General features: G+C 38.7%; 1 protein-coding gene across 7 annotated transcripts; it reads right to left on the bottom strand.

Moving 5' to 3' along the window:
- Positions 1 to 87: 87 nt before the first annotated feature.
- Positions 88 to 18,655, bottom strand: LOC135696413 (NFX1-type zinc finger-containing protein 1-like). Of its 7 annotated transcripts, none has more exons than XM_089112563.1 (5): positions 15,738 to 18,654; positions 12,669 to 12,848; positions 11,633 to 11,671; positions 11,447 to 11,596; positions 88 to 5,246 (listed from the first exon to the last, which is right to left on the bottom strand). In XM_089112563.1, the coding sequence occupies exons 1-5, from the start codon at positions 15,742 to 15,744 to the stop codon at positions 88 to 90; spliced, it is 5,535 nt and encodes a 1,844-aa protein (XP_088968689.1). In that variant the 5' UTR covers positions 15,745 to 18,654. The 7 variants fall into 7 exon arrangements, with proteins under 7 accessions (XP_088968689.1, XP_088968691.1, XP_088968688.1 ...); XM_089112565.1 differs by having other exon boundaries at positions 11,447 to 11,587; XM_089112562.1 differs by having other exon boundaries at positions 11,447 to 11,671.
- Between the last annotated feature and the right edge of the window lie 1,708 nt (positions 18,656 to 20,363).

Here is a 20,363-nt window from a genome sequence, read left to right as displayed (position 1 = left end):
GATATTTTTTAATTATTTCAACGAAGGATAGAATGTATCATTGTTTTTTTAACTAACCAAGTCTTAACTTTTTAACATTACCTGTTTTTAGAATTGTAAATCATCTGGATGAAAATTTCCCAAATTGGCGGCCTCTGACCATGCTGGGTAGTTTGATTCATCAAAATCGCCCGCGTGAGTATTACCAGACGCAAGTGAATGTCGTTGTCCTCCAATAACCGATTTGCATTCTGGGCATTTAGATTCCTCCATAGCTCCTCCGCAGTCACCAATCGCATAGACGTGTCCTTTAGGGCACTTGAACCAATGACCTTTCGAGAATCCCATTGCTTTTATAATCATGGTCTTCTCTTCCCTGCTAATTATGCCCAAACTGAATTTTTTACGGACAGCATCAATGTTGCTTCTCATTTCATTCATTTCATCTTTGTTGATTTTGTTTCCACTTTGCAGTCGGCTCAAACAGTGTTCGAGCTCCTCCATTTGCAGTCTAGCTCCAATTTGTTTTCTGGTTTCTATGACGCTTTGGTACAAAAAGAGTCGCTTCAGTTCTAGATTCGCATCAAGCAGTTGTTGTACTGACGCGTTGTTCACAAGCAAATGTTGCAACAGCTGCAAAACATCCTTGTTAATTGTTTCACAACCCAGTAAACGAAGCTTGTTGATTCTCTTTAAGCATTCTACCTGTGTTTCGCTTATTGTTTCTAGTTCTGCTGCCCTTTCATTCTGCTTTTCACTTGCTTGTTCAACTCTGTTAAGTTTATCTTCAATCAGAGTACTAATTTCATTGCTTATGTTGGGGTTTATTTGCAAGGGACGTAGCACAGCTTCCAGATCCTGCAAGATACCTTTTGCTGCTTTGCGCCTTTGAGCAATCATCTGTTTTTTTACTGCATCCAAATCTTCCGTTAAGCGCTTGAGAATATTGCCATACCGCATGCTGCGCTTTATTGGTGTTTTGCATTTAGGGCATGATTTTATTTGGATTGATGTTTCTTCATCTTGTTGCAAGGCCATGAATGTGTCCAAGCCTTCGACCTCAAAGATATGATGGCAGTCTACAAGTTCCAAAAATCTTGCATCTTCTTCGTCTTCATTGCCAAAGAATATATCCTCTACTTCCTCCCTGTTACAGAAACGACAGAGTGAGGGACATTTCTCACCACACAGTCCGATGCATGGATGGTTACAGGCTAGTAGATGGTTACATGGCTCATTGCAGGGATCTCTGTCACACATCTCGGAACAGAGCTTTGTGCATATTTTGTGCTCGCATCTCCACTGGCATTCCTCTTGACATCGTGGACATGGTTCACCGCAGACGTTGCTGCACTTGCTGTGAATACATCCCATTGCACAGGGCTGATTGCATGGGGGGCATTCTTTTGAGCATGGCTCGCTGCACAGGTGGGCACAAATCAGCATGCGATTGCATTTCTTGGTGCATTTTTTATGCAATCTTCCTTGATGACATTCATTGCATGTGCCATTACATGGATGACCACATTCCAGCAATTCAGTACATTTCTCCAAGCAGATTGCCTTGAGATCTGGATCTTTGATATGGCAGTGAACACTAAGGCTGTGACCACATCTCAGCTCCTTGATCACGGGATACAAGCAGTTAAACGACACGGGATCCTGAGAGCATGGAACTTTTTGCTCATGACCACACTGAGGAACAATTTTTGAAACCTTTACCTTGCAAGGGCCACATTCATATCCATCATGGCAGGTTTTCTCACAACGGTGTTGAGTTTCGCAAAGAATCTTTTTGCATTTCTTTTGACATGTGATTTGAAGATGCTCCATGTCAACTGGGTGGCAAGCTTTTTGGCATACGTGACCACAGTTCAATCTGAATGTGCACTGCTCTTTGCATCCTCCTTCGGGCGCTGCATTGAAATCTTCAGCTTTTGCAGCATCAATAAACCTGTCTGGGTGATTCCTGCAGAATATTCGAAGAAACTCTCCTACGAATTTGCCAGCAGATGCTCGTGCAAGTATGCGTTCCCATGTCACGCTTTGGCTTCCGAGTAGCTTTAGGTTGCCAATTACAAACATCCCTTGCTTTGCTCTCGATAAAGAGACACATATTCGGTTTTCAATTCCAGCAAATCCGATTTTTTCTTCGTTGTTACTTCTTACAAGTGAAAGCAAGATGATGTCATTTTCTTCACCCTGGAAGTTGTCGACAGCTGTGACGGTAACTCCCTCGAATTTCTTTCTGGGCATCAATTTTCTGAGCAACATAAGCTGCCCCGTGTACAAAGTGAGAATGGTTATTTGCTTCGGCGAATATCCTTGTAATAGCAAATACCAGCACAGAGCGACAATGTATTCGGCCTCGTGTTGATTGGATTTGCTCTTCAGTTCAATGTTCTCACTTTCTTTGTGACGATGGTCAATGAAATACAAGTTGCTGCTAACTCCTTTCACGTCAGGATACTCTTTGACTGATGGATGGTTTCGCAATCCTGGATATATGTCTTGCAGAAGATGGGCAATGTCTGGTCGCATTCTATGCTGGACATCAAGGCAGTGACAATCCATGCCATTTTTAACCATTCTTTCGAAAAGAGAGACCTCCAGTTGATATTCCTTAGCTAGTTTGTAGACAGATGGTTTTGGTTTAAGCTGTTTGTGATCCCCGATTAAAATCAGGTGTTCAGTGTGTTCATGCAATGAAGTAAGAACATGTGCCTCCAACACCTCTGCGGCTTCTTCGATTATTATAATCTTTGGCTGTATTCGTCCAAGCACTTGACGATACCTTGCAGCACATGTTGTTGTCATAGCAATAACCCTGCTTGCCTTCATACAATGCTCATCTTTTCTACCCTCTAGTTCCTTGACATTTTCACAGCAATCATCATATTCTCTTGACACTGGTAACAATATATCTTTGCACTTGCGATTGTACTTCTCTAGGAGGTACTTGTACAGCCTCCAGCGTTCGTTTACATTCAAATCCATAGGATTTTCGATCGAGTTTACCTGATCCGCTGTCATCGGCTCTGCATTATTCATTTGTCGTTTTGCAAGTGCCCTTCTCTCTCGTTTGCTTGGGACAACAAGTTTAAAGCCATCTTCGTCAATGAACTCTTCTTGATAATCCTCGTCAGGCTCCTCCTCAGTCCATGTTTTTCGATCATTAACAAACGGGGTAAATTGATCCATTTCCATTGCCCATCTATCAACCAAAGCTTCTGTGTCTCCAGCTATGTCTATAGCATCATCGTTATCTTGATCGTAATTCCCTTCTTCGCCCATGCCTCCGTGCATTGCATTTGCAAACCTTCTCTGCAAAGCCTCAGTGCGTCTTACATTTCTATATGTACTGCGTGCATGCCCTTCGTGAAACGGGAACAATCCCAGAAACATTTCCAAAAAAGGTACATCTAATTGACGATAACTTTTTTCCATATCGAGGAACCAGTGTTGTAGAATAGGGGGCAAGAACTCTAAAATTGCATTCAAGTCAGCTATCCGCCCATGAATCTGGGAATGCGCAAGATTTTCCAAGCCTCTTAATATAGCTCCAATACCTTCCATCAGCTCATACTTTCTACTTATTGCCCTCCCTATTGCAGAACTAATGGTTTTCATACTGCTATTGTCTATGCATTTTTTTTTGTTTCTCAGGCTAAACTGTTGCACAGATTCGCTCTGGCTTCTGCCCCCAACTCTTATGACATCGCGATAACCCATTTTGATTATTCCTTCGATGTACTGATCTAAGGCATGGTTTGTGTAACAAACAATCAGTATATTTGCCCGTCCATTACCTTCCCAGATGGGTTGATTCATCAAGAGAGCTTGAACGATTTTCAGGCCGACGAAAGTCTTTCCCGTCCCTGGTGGACCTTGAATAATTGTAAATTCACGAGAAAGTGCCTTTTGAAAAGCTTTGAGTTGTGATGGATTTAGAAGACTTTCTTCCAGATGTGACTCAGTGTTGAGAAGTGTGGTACGGCATTTGATGTTTCTTTCCGTCAGGCATCCTGTGAAATTGTATTCTTTTACAGCCAGATCATACCTGATATACTTTGGGTTCTTCGATATTTGTACGGTAGAAACAATGTAATCGGTAAACGGGAGTTTATCACCCTTGAGGTCCTGAAGAGCTCGAAGAACATGATAATAGGCCTCAAAATACGATGGTGATTCAGCCATTGCGAATTCTTCGTCTATTTTTGCATCAATTACATCATCCAAACCATTCATAAACTTCACATTTATTTCTCCTCTCGAAAGATCTTTTACCTCTCTTTCTGCTACAGTTCCAAAGAAGCATGTTTTAAAATTGTCTGCCGAGAAACAGACAAGGGAACCAAAGATCAGACGACGTGAATGCTGCCATACGACATGCCTCAATTTAGTGACATCGAAGGAAATTTTGTACGTTATTCCTCCTCCTGTGAAATTTGGAAACAAAATCTTTACATTTCTGTATACTTTCATGTTCTGACTTCTGTCAGCTCGTGCCAACGAATTGCGAATTTCCCCAATACCTTCACGAAGAGGTGCAATAAAATCCTCTCTGAGGAGGCGAAACTGAACGTCCAAGTATTCTTCGCCATCTGAATATTTACCCCTTGATTTAATCGGTCGAAGATAAGGTTTCTTTTCCGGACGAATGTCTTCTAGAGTTGGCCCAGCAGAAAGCTCTCTGAAATCCTCAGGCGGTGGTCCTTGGCTGTTAAAGGCCGCTCCTCTTTGGTTCAACCTCAGACTATCAAGCCTTTCGGCTATCATTTGGTCACGGCGGTTTATTAAGTCTCCAATTTTTGTCAAAATTTCATCTTTGTTCTCAAGTGGAACCCTGCTTGCCACTGAAAGCAAATTGTCAACTGGCAGATCCTGGACAGAGCTGGGGAACGATTGACAGACTCTTTGAAATATATCGATAACATTCTGAAGGAACTCCTCATGATCATTATTTAACCCTGCTATAGCAATAACAGGCAATTCTTGGATTGCCCTAAGCAGTGTTTCTTTGACAAAGAGAGAGCCTGGTAATAAACTCACGATGTCAAACACATTTCTCGTCATGCTTGACTGCAAAATATTTGAAAATATTTTTGTTACCGCCTTGACCCAATCAGGCTGTAGATTCCGTTTTCTTAGCAATGTCACTAGGGCTTCTTTGTAAGTGACCACCGCCAGAATTGCATCATCCGGTTTCATGTTGCTGAATTCTTGCAACTTCGTGTACGAAAGGGAGTATATTCTTCTTGGTTGACCTAAAAGCAAAAAGCCAGCCATCAAAACTAGTCATTTACAATTCACACTATAATGTGCAGAGACGCAAGAGCAGCTTCCATTTCTGCTCTGCAATACTTTTGAAATTATGAATGATTTTACATGGAAATATATATATGCCCCTTGATAATGCTGACTGATGTTATAAAGACTGGGGCAATTAAAACATGGATGGGCCAACAGGAATAAGATGAAGGTAAACTTGCTATGTTCATGGCGACGTCTGTTGGCACAAGGAAAGCCTGTCGAGGTTTCGGAGTTTTCGTTGAATATGTCACTCGAATTTTGTGAAACCTAATCATGCGTTGTTCCCGTGCCATATATTCTCAAGAAATACCTCTTTAATTGTTTTTCATCATCGGTTTTCTACAAAACTGCTACATAGAAAACCATATTTGCTATTGGTTACCGTGCTGGTTGCGCGATTTGTAACTTTTTTGGTAGGAGCATAACCACAGTGAGAGTTAGCCACAACATCCCGAAACAACATCTGACGTATTTTAGCATTTAAAGTTTAAGGTAATCGTGTTTGAGCAATAATTCAATTGCACTGCAAAGTTTTCTGAGTGTGCCATTTCCGATTGAATAATTATGAATTTCGGTATCAAGATTTTTTGTGTTAATAACAGTGGCGGCTCGTAACTTTCACAGTTGGGAGGGCAGAACATCAATATTGCGATAATCGATAGAAAGGTCGAGTTTGCAAATTTTTCACTGTATTCATGGTTCGATGTTGATCGTCATGGAGCGCAGAAGAAAAAGCATATATAGATGTGGTTGTTGTTTAGCGATGATGTCATTTTATGGGCAAAATTTTTCTTGCCCCGAATTCCTCCAAATAAGCCAATCACAGGCCGCGTTTCGCAATGCCCGAGGTCGAAAATTAGCTTGTGCGCATGTCGGCTAGGGGCACAAAAAACTTTGCCCGTAAAATGACATCATCGCTCAAGGCACTAGCGGGCCAGAAGCGAGGCTAAGGACGAGACGGGATAGCAAGGAGCTTTTTCTAGAAGAGATACAAACTTATATAATTAACCACAGTAAGACTATCTTCAAAATTAAATATGAATGTCATAGATTTCCTTTGAATCTTTTTGAGGGGGCATTGCCCCAGATGCCCTTCAGCAAGAGCCGCCACTGGTTAATAATAAGTTCGATATTCTTTCAATGCATTTTCAGGGTAAATCTTCTTTTTCCGGATTTTTTGGTGAGGATGTCCCGTTATCGTACAGTACTGAAGGCTTTCCACTGTTTTCGATCCACTGTTTTCGATCCACTCTTCACTCAGGCCCTGGTACCCAGGATGACGGTACGGTACCCCCAACAATGTTGCCCGTAGCAGGAATTTAATCGGTGTTAGTTTAGTCAAGTTCCAGTAACCCCAAAGCCTCTCTTGCAAGGGTTTCTGAGGCTCGTATGGTCAAACAATTTAACATCTAATTTAGCAGAAAATTACAATGCAAAAGGTCAATTATAATGTTAAATTTGTAGTATCTTAAAGAAAACAATAGATATCGCAAAACAAACAGAACTGATTCATAAAAAAGTATATAGTATCGACAGTTAAGGGGGTGCTCTCTTCTACGAAGGTAAACTAATCGAAAAAAGCTCTCTCACTACCCTTGCCCCTCCCCGATTAATATAACCGTTGAAAATTGGGACACTGTCTGCAATAACGTTTTAAATGAAGCGTCAGTTATTAAGAATATATGAAGAACAGGAAATTAAGATTGTTTAAAATTATCGTTTTTATGAATCATTTTCAGGTTTGTGACTTTCACAGTATAGCAAGTAAATATTAAAGTCTCCTTAGCGTAAGTTACAAATAAACATATTTAGCTTTTTTTAAATCCCTTAAGCTCATTGAACCCCAGTTTATATTTAAATCTCCTTCGCTATATTGAAACTCCTTAGGTTCCTTTATCTAAGTTAATATCAAAGCTCTTCAACTTTTTTAAAAATTTTCTTCCGCCCATTTAACCTGAGTTGATACTAAAATCTTTTTAGATATTTTTTATTTCCTTGGCATCCTTAACCTATGTTAAAATTAAAATGTTCTTAGCTTATTTAACCTAAGTTGATATTAAAATCTCTTACACTCATTTCACAAAAGTATTTCACCACCTTGTTCAAAATGGCGGCACATTTTGTCAACTTTTCAACCATACCAAACATTTGAATGCATGATTTGGGTAAAATAAGCGTATTTTATAGCAAATTTTGACGGGAATTTCTTGAAAATGTTTCCGACGCCATAGAAAACTTGGAAAACTTTAACAAAGATGACGGAAGCGGGAATAAGAACTTGAAAGGTGGCCTTCTACCAGGTACTAGCAACTGCAGTTGATACTGATACAGAGCCTCAGAGAGTCAAAGGATGAAAAACGGGGGAAAGGAAATGCGAAGGAGAATGGAAGAGGGAAGGGGAGAGACGAGGCTCTGGATCCATCGTTCAACAACCTCCTTTCAAATTCCACTTCTAAACCAATCAGCATCCAGTATACCGTTCGCGGTATACTCGACGCTGGTTGGCTAAGTATCTTTGTTTACAATCATTATCAAGAATCATCGATCAAATCAAATGATCTCCGACTTTTATCATGGAAGACGATTTTAGTACGGCAACGAACGAAGCAAAAAGGTCGAAGTTTCTACTTTTGCAGCAGATAAAGCTCATTGTATCCCGAAATGGTATGGTCTGCTTTCAAAACAATTTTTTTCCAAATATTTATTCCTAGTCAGAGTCAAATTGGAACTAGGCCTAGCCTTGCGTAATTATAGTTATGGGCTATCAACTTTGTTCCTAAGTTTTTATGGAAAAAATGGCTCTGTTCATAAGCAAATTAAGTGCAGCTATCCCTTTTATTGTCAACAAACTATATTTACAAAACGTGTTCAAAATGAAGTTTCGTCGATTCGAAAAGGCGCTTTATTTTTAGAAAATAATCACATGCAGGATTGCAGGCACGATTCTGTTTGAGATGTCAGTGGTTTTATTTCACTTCACACGATTTTGTAAGTCGGCTTATTAGAGGAGTTTCCGAAGCTAAATCCGCACAAATAGCAATATTCTCCTTTCTCGTAAACGTTCAAGGTTGTTTCTGGATTCGCCATCCATCTTTCAGTTTTGTTGTTATTGCTATTGTTGAAATTGACAGCGCTTAATCATGGAGTATGAAAAAGTGTTAAGGCATTGTCATGAACAATGAAAAAAATTATCAGCAAGGAAGTTGTGTAAAATAAAAACTGCTTATAATTAACCGCGGGGAAGGAGCGAGCGCGTGGGGGTGAGGAGCTTCAGAGACATGACTTTTACTATTCAAAAAGGCGAGTGTGCGACGAGAGTATATAACCAGTTCGTTATTGTTTTGTTACCTTGAAAGAAATATATAACTTCTATTTCGAGTTATTTGTGAGTTTATCGCCTTACAACATTCTAAGTTCGCGATAGAAGTTAAATCATAGAATTACTGGGAAGTGTGGAAAGATTGGTATGTTTCTTGATATATCTTTGTTTGCAACCTAAAAGTGATTCCTAATCGCTCATTGCCCTCGAACAAGTGATTCCAAATCGCTTCCGTTGTAAGCAAGAAGGAGGTTGTTGAGCGATGGATCCAGAGCTTCGTATCTCCCTCTTACTATTCCATTCTCCTTCGCAATTTCTTCCCCCGTTCTTCATCCTTTGACTCTCTGAGGCTCTGGCACCCAGGGTACTGGTATCAAAGCTCTTGTTTTCCTTTGTTCTTTTTTCCAACAATTGTAAAGCCAGGTGTCATTTTTAGCTTTTTTTCAAAAGCCGGTTCACCAAAACAATCTTAGAAGTGCACACCCCCGTCGTTTTGGTATCCAAGTACCCACCCCGGGCAAATACTCTCGAGGAAGACAAAGGTGAAGAGCACCCCAGAAGAAGAACAGAGCTTAGTGGCGGCGTAAAAGACTCATTATTAAGCCTGGTTCCCATATAATCTTAAGACTGCCACAGACGATCTGCGACGATCCTGACTTAACGCACTGCATTCGTCTGACATACTTTGAAAACGTTGTTCTGATGTTGTTGTAGCGTTTTTGTGCCACTTCCACATCAATTCCAAGTTCCCTGCTTACTTCTTTCCACGCTTTTCTTTTTCTAAGTGGAATTTTATAGTCTTTGCTCATCTTGTCGTAAATCACAGGGTAGTTTTGAACGCAATTCATCAATGTTTCGTTGTCAATTTCATTCTCAATTTGTACTGCCATTTTGTTTTGATTGCAAGGAAGAAATGACACATATTACAACACAAAGGAAAAAGCGCGGGATTATATAGAAGAAGGGGTTTTGATTGGACTACAGAATGCAAGTGGGTATTTGTCAACAAGGGCGTGTCACAGATGGTCGCAGATCGTTTGCGACCCATGTTCCCATATGATATGACGGACATGCGGAGGAGAAAAGAAAGAGACGAGACAAGACGGCTCCACGTTGGAATATGTTCCTCTTCGGAACGCGGCTTTGTCGAGTTGCCTTCTTCGTTCACATGTGTTTTCAAAAGGAATTTGGCCCCCTTTGAAGAGTTGAATCTCCTTCGGCACCCCCTGATGTCTGGTCGCTGGTAGGGCGCGTGCCCCCTGGTCCCACCGGCCACCAAGTCACTGCCCCCCCCCCCAGATTTTTTAAGGCTAGATTCGCCACTGGCAAGCTTTCTCTGATTAAAGACGTTTGTGATGCAGGATTCTATTAAAAAAACTAGCCTTGCAGTATCTGAAAACTTGCAAGTTTGGTCAGATTGATCATTTCGAAGTTTTATTCCAAGTATGGGAAGAATCCCTTTAAACCCTAAGACAGGGCACAATTTTTTAAGAAATGTGAATCTCGAAGGATTATTTGGCAATGACTTTGATTCCGTAAAATTTACTTCTTAATAAAAAAAGATTTGACCAGGATGTCTACAACAAATTAATTGAATTGGAGAACTTCGAACAGGGATTTATCTATGATTTCTACATAGACGACTCCGATAATGAACTGATAACCTCAGGTTTGATGGTCTTACGAGCAAACAAGCCTAGTGAAAAAACTAAATGTTCAAAAAAGTTTAACAGCATCGTAGGAAAGGTAAGAAAGGTCAAATATTGCTATTAGCATATGTCATGATAGCGATGAAGCTGCTACTAGCGATTTCTGTGACAAATGCTGTTTTCAAAAGGAACTTTGCAGGACTACGAAGAATTGAGACATGTTTACCCACAACTATGAAGCGGTCCAAATTAAATCATTTTGTGCCTTTACACGTGCACACTCAACAGCAGCAGACTCTTTGGACGGAAACAGCAACGTGATAACGTCACACAAAAAAATATATTTTTAGAATTTTTGAATTTGGATCCCATAACCTGAAAGAGCATATGGCCACATGTGTATTGGCTCTCCCCATCAAACCTCTGTATTTTGGCCTCTGTTCATAGCTGTATGATCAGAGCCAAAATAACAGTGATTCGTTAGCAAACTACAAATCTTTCATTGGCCTTTTCTCAACCGATTTCAAACATATTTGGCCAACTTGCATAATTGAAATTATAAGATAGTGATCTTTTATGTTATTGCTTAAAATTCATAAGTTCTAAAAATAGGGTTTTTATAACGTTACACTTTGAAGGTATGATATCAATGTAGAATATAACTGTGACAATAAATGTACCAATATTGGTGCATTGTTGGAGTACCCACAAATTTTTATATAACAAAAAACCTCACGAAGTAACTTAAAAACTTCAGTTCTTGGAACCAAAAGGCTGGAATACACTAGGCCTTTAATTGCCGCATTTAGTTGACTCATAATAAAATGCCTAGTGTATTCGCAGCGGTTGCCTAATTATTGCCATAAATTTTCAACAAGAGGTATTCCTTTAGCCTATGATAACTCTAATAAAGACCGCTACGCGGGCACCCTATAACCCCTAAGAGCATGGGCGGATTCAAGCGGCAAGGATTGGGGGGGGCTGATTTACGATGATTGGTTTTTTGTGCCACACCTTTGAAAATTTTGGAAGCACCCTCTTAAAAAATTTAGCTTAAACCTTCAAGGTAAAGAAGATAAATAAAGTAAATTTACTGAAGAACACAAACAATTCATGGGGTGTCGCACCCCCTACAACCACAACCCCGGTAAATGCTTAATGACTGTTATCATTTTTGTCGCCTTACCGGGAGGTTTATTCCTTGCTGCATTGATGTTGTTATCGTGCACCGCACCCACGTCAATGTTTATCGCCCCTCCTCTTTGTCCTCCTCTTCTTTGTCCCCCTCTGCCGATCTGGCCTCCGCGACCTCCGCGACCTCCGCGACCTCCGCGACCTCCGCGACCTCCGCGACCTCCGCGACCTCCGCGACCTCCGGGAATAAAGATTCGCCTTGGCTCCTCACTTTGCTCTTCATATGTTAAATGGATAAAGTACAAACATTAATGCAAATAATTAATTGACAAAGGGTTTATTTTAACCTGTGATGAACCAATTTGTACGGTGATAATTCATAATTGTGCAGTGATCAAATCAAATTTAGGCAGTGATAAAAAATATATTTTTAGAATTTTTGAATTTGGATCCCATAACCTGAAAGAGCATATGGCCACATGTGTATTGGCTCTCCCCATCAAACCTCTGTATTTTGGTCTCTGTTCATAGCTGTATGATCAGAGCCAAAATAACAGTGATTCGTTAGCAAACTACAAATCTTTCATTGGCCTTTTCTCAACCGATTTCAAACATATTTGGCCAACTTGCATAATTGAAATTATAAGATAGTGATCTTTTATGATATTGCTTAAAATTCATAAGTTCTAAAAATAGGGTTTTTATAACGTTACACTTTGAAGGTATGATATCAATGTAGAATATAACTGTGACAATAAATGTACCAATATTGGTGCATTGTTGGAGTACCCACAAATTTTTATATAACAAAAAACCTCACGAAGTAACTTAAAAACTTCAGTTCTTGGAACCAAAAGGCTGGAATACACTAGGCCTTTAATTGCCGCATTTAGTTGACTCATAATAAAATGCCTAGTGTATTCGCAGCGGTTGCCTAATTATTGCCATAAATTTTCAACAAGAGGTATTCCTTTAGCCTATGATAACTCTAATAAAGACCGCTACGCGGGCACCCTATAACCCCTAAGAGCATGGGCGGATTCAAGCGGCAAGGATTGGGGGGGGGGGGCTGATTTACGATGATTGGTTTTTTGTGCCATACCTTTGAAAATTTTGGAAGCACCCTCTTAAAAAATTTAGCTTAAACCTTCAAGGTAAAGAAGATAAATAAAGTAAATTTACTGAAGAACACAAACAATTCATGGGGTGTCGCACCCCCTACAACCACAACCCCGGTAAATGCTTAATGACTGTTATCATTTTTGTCGCCTTACCGGGAGGTTCATTCCTTGCTGCATTGATGTTGTTATCGTGCACCGCACCCACGTCAATGTTTATGGCCCCTCCTCTTTGTCCTCCTCTTCTTTGTCCCCCTCTGCCGATCTGGCCTCCGCGACCTCCGCGACCTCCGCGACCTCCGGGAATAAAGATTCGCCTTGGCTCCTCACTTTGCTCTTCATATGTTAAATGGATAAAGTACAAACATTAATGCAAATAATTAATTGACAAAGGGTTTATTTTAACCTGTGATGAACCAATTTGTACGGTGATAATTCATAATTGTGCAGTGATCAAATCAAATTTAGGCAGTGATAACTTTTTAACCATTTTTTAAATATTCCAAGAACTTATTCTGGTAGTAAATGCCGTGCTGATAGTCATCATTATAAAAAAACACTAATAGTAAACAGATTAAAAGCTTCGCTGAACTCAACCAGCATCATGGTCGGGTGCAACTGCATCATGGACCTCTCAAATGACATCCCTTTTTGCAATGAATTTCACGAAGCTCGAAAAACGGGCCTTGACATTTTCATCCAGCGCTAGTCTGTTGAAATGTGTTTAATGAAATTTTCCATTTCAAGCAAAACTTCCGACCGTATTGCATCACTGTAATTTCTTATTTTAGAAACAAACTGATGCACCTGACTTGGCGACGTTCTTTTCGTCAGAGCACTTTCTCGAAGAATGGACCCTTCTCTTCATCAAAACCTTTCTCGAAAGTTTCTTCCCAACCTCCCGAAATTGGGCCTTCATTTCCAAGCTTTTTTATTAAAATTGTGGTTTCTGGAACTACATCTACTATGTTGATGTCGTCTGCTTGAAGCTCTTTTTGGAAAATTTTCAGCAGAGACAACACGTCACTAACGAAGCACATAACAGCACATCCACAAATATCATTCCGGGTGATTTTTACCCCCTTGGCTCACAAATTACGGTCAAATCCCGCTTGAAATTTTTGTCTTTATATCGTCACGAAATCAATATCATAAGCAAAAACATAATGAAAACTTCCAAGTAAACTAAATTTTTTGCTCATAATCCGAATCTGGGGTCAAAAATGTCGTACAAAAAAATTTAAGAATTTTATCAAAATGAGGCTGTATGTTGAATTGATGTATACTCTGATAGTAGAAGGGGCGTGGCCATTAAATATTCAAAAAGACAACGTCCATAGAAATCAAAATTTACCTAACTATGTGCAGTGAGACAAAAGCCTTAAAATAAACCCTGTTGAAAAATCAATAAAACATACTGGTTTTGTCAAAATACGTCATCTTCAAGGGTTCCAATTGGAAAGCAAAATCCTTCTGTAGGAGATTATAGGAGAACCCCACCACTTGTTGAAAACTTACTCAAAAGAATGGCAACAGTACTGCTCATTTAATGGCCACAGTTCTAGCCGAAACCAGCTCAGTGTATTATTCCACAGGGTTGGTGCCCTAATCCCCTTCTTTTCATTTTGTAGATGAAGGACTTTGAGCAGTGCCCGTGAAAGATGTACCTCTAATGTGTATGCCGATGATACCAGTTTTACCCCTTTTTGCAGAGGATATAAGAGAACTCTGCACTGATTTGCAAAAAAAACTAACAATATTTCAAAATGGATGGGTCAGAGCAAAAGTTGTTTTAATAGGAAAAATTCTGAATTAAAGATTAAAGGCCACAAATGGCACCCTAATACAAAACACAGTACATTTGGAAATTGGAGAAAATTATATCAAAAACGGTCCACGAAGCGAAATATCTGGGAGTTACTGTGGATGAAAACCTATCATGGAATGCACAGTACAAACAAACAAGAAACAAGATAAATAGTGGTTTTTCTGCAGGCGCGGATTTAGACTGTCGCACACGACGCACAGGGCGCTAAATAGGGCGCTAAATAGGGCGCTTAATAGGGCGCTTAACAGGGTACCTTTCGAAAGTCAATAGCGCTACTGTAACGAAATATGGGGCAGTTTGTCAAAAAACCAAACTTGATCACCTTCAGGGTCTGAAGAAAAAGGACCCAGGTGCTTATTGAAAATCCCAAGTTACAGGATGGTTCGATTTGCACCTGGTTGTCTCTCTGAAATATTACTGGGTGATCATGAATGATCTACAAAATAACCAATGACCTGGGACCAGATACATGAAGAGAAAATTCTCAGTTATCCAATTACATATTACGTCTACGAAACGAATTTGATATCGATGTAACGAGGCAAAATTTGGAATTCTCATAAAGAAGTTTCTGCTACTCTAGTATTAAAGCTTTTCAAAGCCATTTTTATCTCTAAAGAATGTCAGACGAAAAGCTTTAGTAACATGTTTCAAATGTTTGTTTTTTTTCAAAGCCATTTGTTCATAAATTCTGTAACGCAAAAAGATTGTTATAATTGTGTTATTAGTTATATTTATATTACCAGGAGGCAGACGTGAAATGTTGCTGCATCATATTTACAAAAACACATTGCACTAAAACCTGTGAGCTTTTCTTCTTAATGTTAAAATATCTAAAGAACAAATTAGGATTCTGGTATTCCGAGTTCGTTGAAAATGAAATCACAGAATGGTCTTCTATACATTTCTTCTTAATTCTTGGACACCCTATGGATTCCTTCTTAGAAGCACTTTATATTTCTGTCTGTGGTTGCAAATGGCGACGGAAAAACAAGCTTGACTGTTTCTTGAAAAGCGAGGTCACAAAGAAAAGATTAAACATATTTATGTTAAGAATTTTTAAAGATACATGTTGCTTTTTAACAATTTCTTTGAGACATTGGCAAAAGTATCCTAAAAGTAAAGCATGCGTTTTCGCCGCATCACAAGACGCCTTAACTAAGTGTAAATCTAGCGTGGCTGTTTCTTAAAGAGTGGGGGCACAAATAGTGTTTCTGTATCAAAAGGAAAATGAATACCGTTTTCTACTAATAGGAGTGTGGAACAGAAAAGCAATTTCGATAAGGATCAGCGTCCCGAAACGACATACCTTGACGATAAATTCTCATCTAGCGATAAATATGTAGACCGAAGGTACATTTTGAGAAATAAATTGACTGAAAGTTGTGATGACTTACCAAACATTTTTTCATTCGATGAACAACGGCCTTCAGGTTCATGCCAGCTTGTCTTCTTCACCAAATGCAGGGAGTGGCGGGGTATTTATACGGTTTGAGACTCTTTGATTGACAGTTTTACTGATTGGTTGGAACAGGTCATGTGATGCTTGTAATCTAATTATTTGGACACCCTATGTATTCGTGGAAGTATTTTCGAAACTTTATTACGTAATCTCTAAAATATTTTCACGTAATCATTATCACCTGTTAAGTGGCTTGATTCCTAATTTCTTATTTACAACAATTTTTCTGGTGATGATAACTCCAAAAAAGGCTTTGAAAAAGTACATTTTGAAATATACTGAGGCCGATTTGAGGACTGTGTTTCATCAAAATACTGCGCTCTTATTCAAACATTAATGTAAATTCAATTCGGCGATATGTATCCATTAATTGAGGTCTACAAGGTTCGTGTTCCACTTCAGGCGATTTCGCATTACGTAATGTCTAACTATTGTTCTACCAAATATGGTAAAAGTGTCCTTATATAACATGTAACTTCTTGCAACTGTTGTGTTTTGTCTCAAATTTCATCTAAATAATTTCATGTATAAATTATTGTAGCACGACAAAAAAAATTAATCAGGCATATCTTCAGATGTGTAGCATTTGTAGTTTTCACAGCTTTGACAATATCATTAAACGTCACTAACGAAGCACATAACAGCACATACGCAAATATCATTCCGGGTGATTTTTACCCCCTTGGCTCACAAATTACGGTCAAATCCCGCTTGAAATTTTTGTCTTTATATCGTCACGAAATCAATATCATAAGCAAAAACATAATGAAAACTTCCAAGTAAACTAAATTTTTTGCTCATAATCCGAATCTGGGGTCAAAAATGTCGTACAAAAAAATTTAAGAATTTTATCAAAATGAGGCTGTATGTTGAATTGATGTATACTCTGATAGTAGAAGGGGCGTGGCCATTAAATATTCAAAAAGACAACGCCCATAGAAATCAAATTTTACCTAACTATGTGCAGTGAGACAAAAGCCTTAAAATAAACCCTGTTGAAAAATCAATAAAACATACTGGTTTTGTCAAAATACGTCATCTTCAAGGGTTCCAATTGGAAAGCAAAATCCTTCTGTAGGAGATTATAGGAGAACCCCACCACTTGTTAAAACTTACTCAAAAGAATGGCAACAGTACTGCTCATTTAATGGCCACAGTTCTAGCCGAAACCAGCTCAGTGTATTATTCCACAGGGTTGGTGCCCTAATCCCCTTCTTTTCATTTTGTAGATGAATGACTTTGAGCAGTGCCCGTGAAAGATGTACCTCTAATGTGTATGCCGATGATACCAGTTTTACCCCTTTTTGCAGAGGATATAAGAGAACTCTGCACTGATTTGCAAAAAAAACTAACAATATTTCAAAATGGATGGGTCAGAGCAAAAGTTGTTTTAATAGGAAAAATTCTGAATTAAAGATTAAAGGCCACAAATGGCACCCTAATACAAAACACAGTACATTTGGAAATTGGAGAAAATTATATCAAAAACGGTCCACGAAGCGAAATATCTGGGAGTTACTGTGGATGAAAACCTATCATGGAATGCACAGTACAAACAAACAAGAAACAAGATAAATAGTGGTTTTTCTGCAGGCGCGGATTTAGACTGTCGCACACGACGCACAGGGCGCTAAATAGGGCGCTAAATAGGGCGCTTAATAGGGCGCTTAACAGGGTACCTTTCGAAAGTCAATAGCGCTACTGTAACGAAATATGGGGCAGTTTGTCAAAAACCAAACTTGATCACCTTCAGGGTCTGAAGAAAAAGGACCCAGGTGCTTATTGAAAATCCCAAGTTACAGGATGGTTCGATTTGCACCTGGTTGTCTCTCTGAAATATTACTGGGTGATCATGAATGATCTACAAAATAACCAATGACCTGGGACCAGATACATGAAGAGAAAATTCTCAGTTATCCAATTACATATTACGTCTACGAAACGAATTTGATATCGATGTAACGAGGCAAAATTTGGAATTCTCATAAAGAAGTTTCTGCTACTCTAGTATTAAAGCTTTTCAAAGCCATTTTTAACTCTGAAGAATGTCAGACGAAAAGCTTTAGTAACATGTTTCAAATGTTTGCTTTTTTTCAAAGCCATTTGTTCATAAATTCTGTAACGCAAAAAGATTGTTATAATTGTGTTATTAGTTATATTTATATTACCAGGAGGCAGACGTGAAATGTTGCTGCATCATATTTACAAAAACACATTGCACTAAAACCTGTGAGCTTTTCTTCTTAATGTTAAAATATCTAAAGAACAAATTAGGATTCTGGTATTCCGAGTTCGTTGAAAATGAAATCACAGAATGGTCTTCTATACATTTCTTCTTAATTCTTGGACACCCTATGGATTCCTTCTTAGAAGCACTTTATATTTCTGTCTGTGGTTGCAAATGGCGACGGAAAAACAAGCTTGACTGTTTCTTGAAAAGCGAGGTCACAAAGAAAAGATTAAACATATTTATGTTAAGAATTTTTAAAGATACATGATGCTTTTTAGCAATTTCTTTGAGACATTGGCAAAAGTATCCTAAAAGTAAAGCATGCGTTTTCGCCGCATCACATGACGCCTTAACTAAGTGTAAATCTAGCGTGGCTGTTTCTTAAAGAGTGGGGGCACAAATAGTGTTTCTGTATCAAAAGGAAAATGAATACCGTTTTCTACTAATAGGAGTGTGGAACAGAAAAGCAATTTCGATAAGGATCAGCGTCCCAAAACGACATACCTTGACGATAAATTCTCATCTAGCGATAAATATGTAGACCGAAGGTACATTTTGAGAAATAAATTGACTGAAAGTTGTGATGACTTACCAAACATTTTTCATTCGATGAACAACGGCCTTCAGGTTCATGCCAGCTTGTCTTCTTCACCAAATGCAGGGAGTGGCGGGGTATTTATACGGTTTGAGACTCTTTGATTGACAGTTTTACTGATTGGTTGGAACAGGTCATGTGATGCTTGTAATCTAATTATTTGGACGCCCTATGTATTCGTGGAAGTATTTTCGAAACTTTATTACGTAATCTCTAAAATATTTTCACGTAATCATTATCACCTGTTAAGTGGCTTGATTCCTAATTTCTTATTTACAACAATTTTTCTGGTGATGATAACTCCAAAAAAGGCTTTGAAAAAGTACATTTTGAAATATACTGAGGCCGATTTGAGGACTGTGTTTCATCAAAATACTGCGCTCTTATTCCAACATTAATGTAAATTCGATTCGGCGATATGTATCCATTAATTGAGGTCTACAAGGTTCGTGTTCCACTTCAGGCGATTTCGCATTACGTAATGTCTAACTATTGTTCTACCAAATATGGTAAAAGTGTCCTTATATAACATGTAACTTCTTGCAACTGTTGTGTTTTGTCTCAAATTTCATCTAAATAATTTCATGTATAAATTATTGTAGCACGACAAAAAAAAATTAATCAGGCATATCTTCAGATGTGTAGCATTTGTAGTTTTCACAGCTTTGACAATATCCTCTTCAGGTACTCATTTATGGTAAGGAACAGGACCGTCGCGAGTGGACTACAAATTTACCTGATTGAAAAATTTTTGTCTGAAATTCTTTAGTTGCTGTCACAAACCTCTGCAATGCATTTTGTCAATCTAACTCTATAATGCGCAACTTTCATTTTAATTTGATAATAACGGAATTTTCCTAATAGTTTTGTCAAATCTCTATATCGGAACGGGCAAAGGATATAGTTACTACTCGACGCGGCTCGATGGTTGCCGCCGAAGGAGGAGGAAATTTTCGAATTTTGATGCTTCTAGTTCCCTTGAAAATGCACTCTTTCAAGCATATTTCACTAAAGCAATCCTCCTAATCCTATTGAAAATATTTTTTTGCAAACAAATTGAACAGCAGATAAAAACAACTGGTACAATTTCGCCGTGGTCTTGAGAAATACCATGTTGTCAGTTACTTCTGAAGCTAGGTAACATGCAGCACTGGTTGTCAATTTAGATCCCTCTTTCCATCTTAGCATGCCTTTCGAATGTTAAACAAATCTGGAGCTCATAGTGAATTGCAGTTGTCAGTTAACGCTTCTACCGAGAAACCTTAGGGGAAATGGACACAAGACATAATTTTTCCTAAAGAGGGCCTGGATTTTTCGATTTAGTGCTAAGCAGAAATCTTCAAATATTCAAATCATTAGTTTGTTTACCTTCATTCATATCAAGGAATATCATATTTAACCAACGGAGCAACTACCTTTGCTTGATCCTTTATTAATTTTATGACATGAAGGTCTCTAAAATACTTAAAGCTTTTCTTCCTCCGAGTGGATTTTTCCTGAAATTTCCTATTGAGATACTATTGGGGGGGGGGGGGGTGGAAACCGGGAGAGTTGGTAGGTCTACATCAGTGGCCGAATATTTGTCGGGAAATTGTGATAGATAGAAATCATTCCATTAGTTTTCAGTTTGTTTTTTGTTTATACATAATATTGCCTTCAGCTATATAAATGTTACATTAATAGTAATACTACATAAACCACATATTCTTTAGTCTCAACTGTATTCTTAGTTAGCA

This window comes from Rhopilema esculentum, chromosome 14 (genome assembly GCF_057945365.1).
Source record: "Rhopilema esculentum isolate cy_ngs chromosome 14, ASM5794536v1, whole genome shotgun sequence".
Lineage (NCBI taxonomy): Eukaryota > Metazoa > Cnidaria > Scyphozoa > Rhizostomeae > Rhizostomatidae > Rhopilema > Rhopilema esculentum.
The sequence above is the reverse complement of the archived record's forward strand: the minus strand, read 5'-3'. Positions and strand labels throughout refer to the sequence as shown.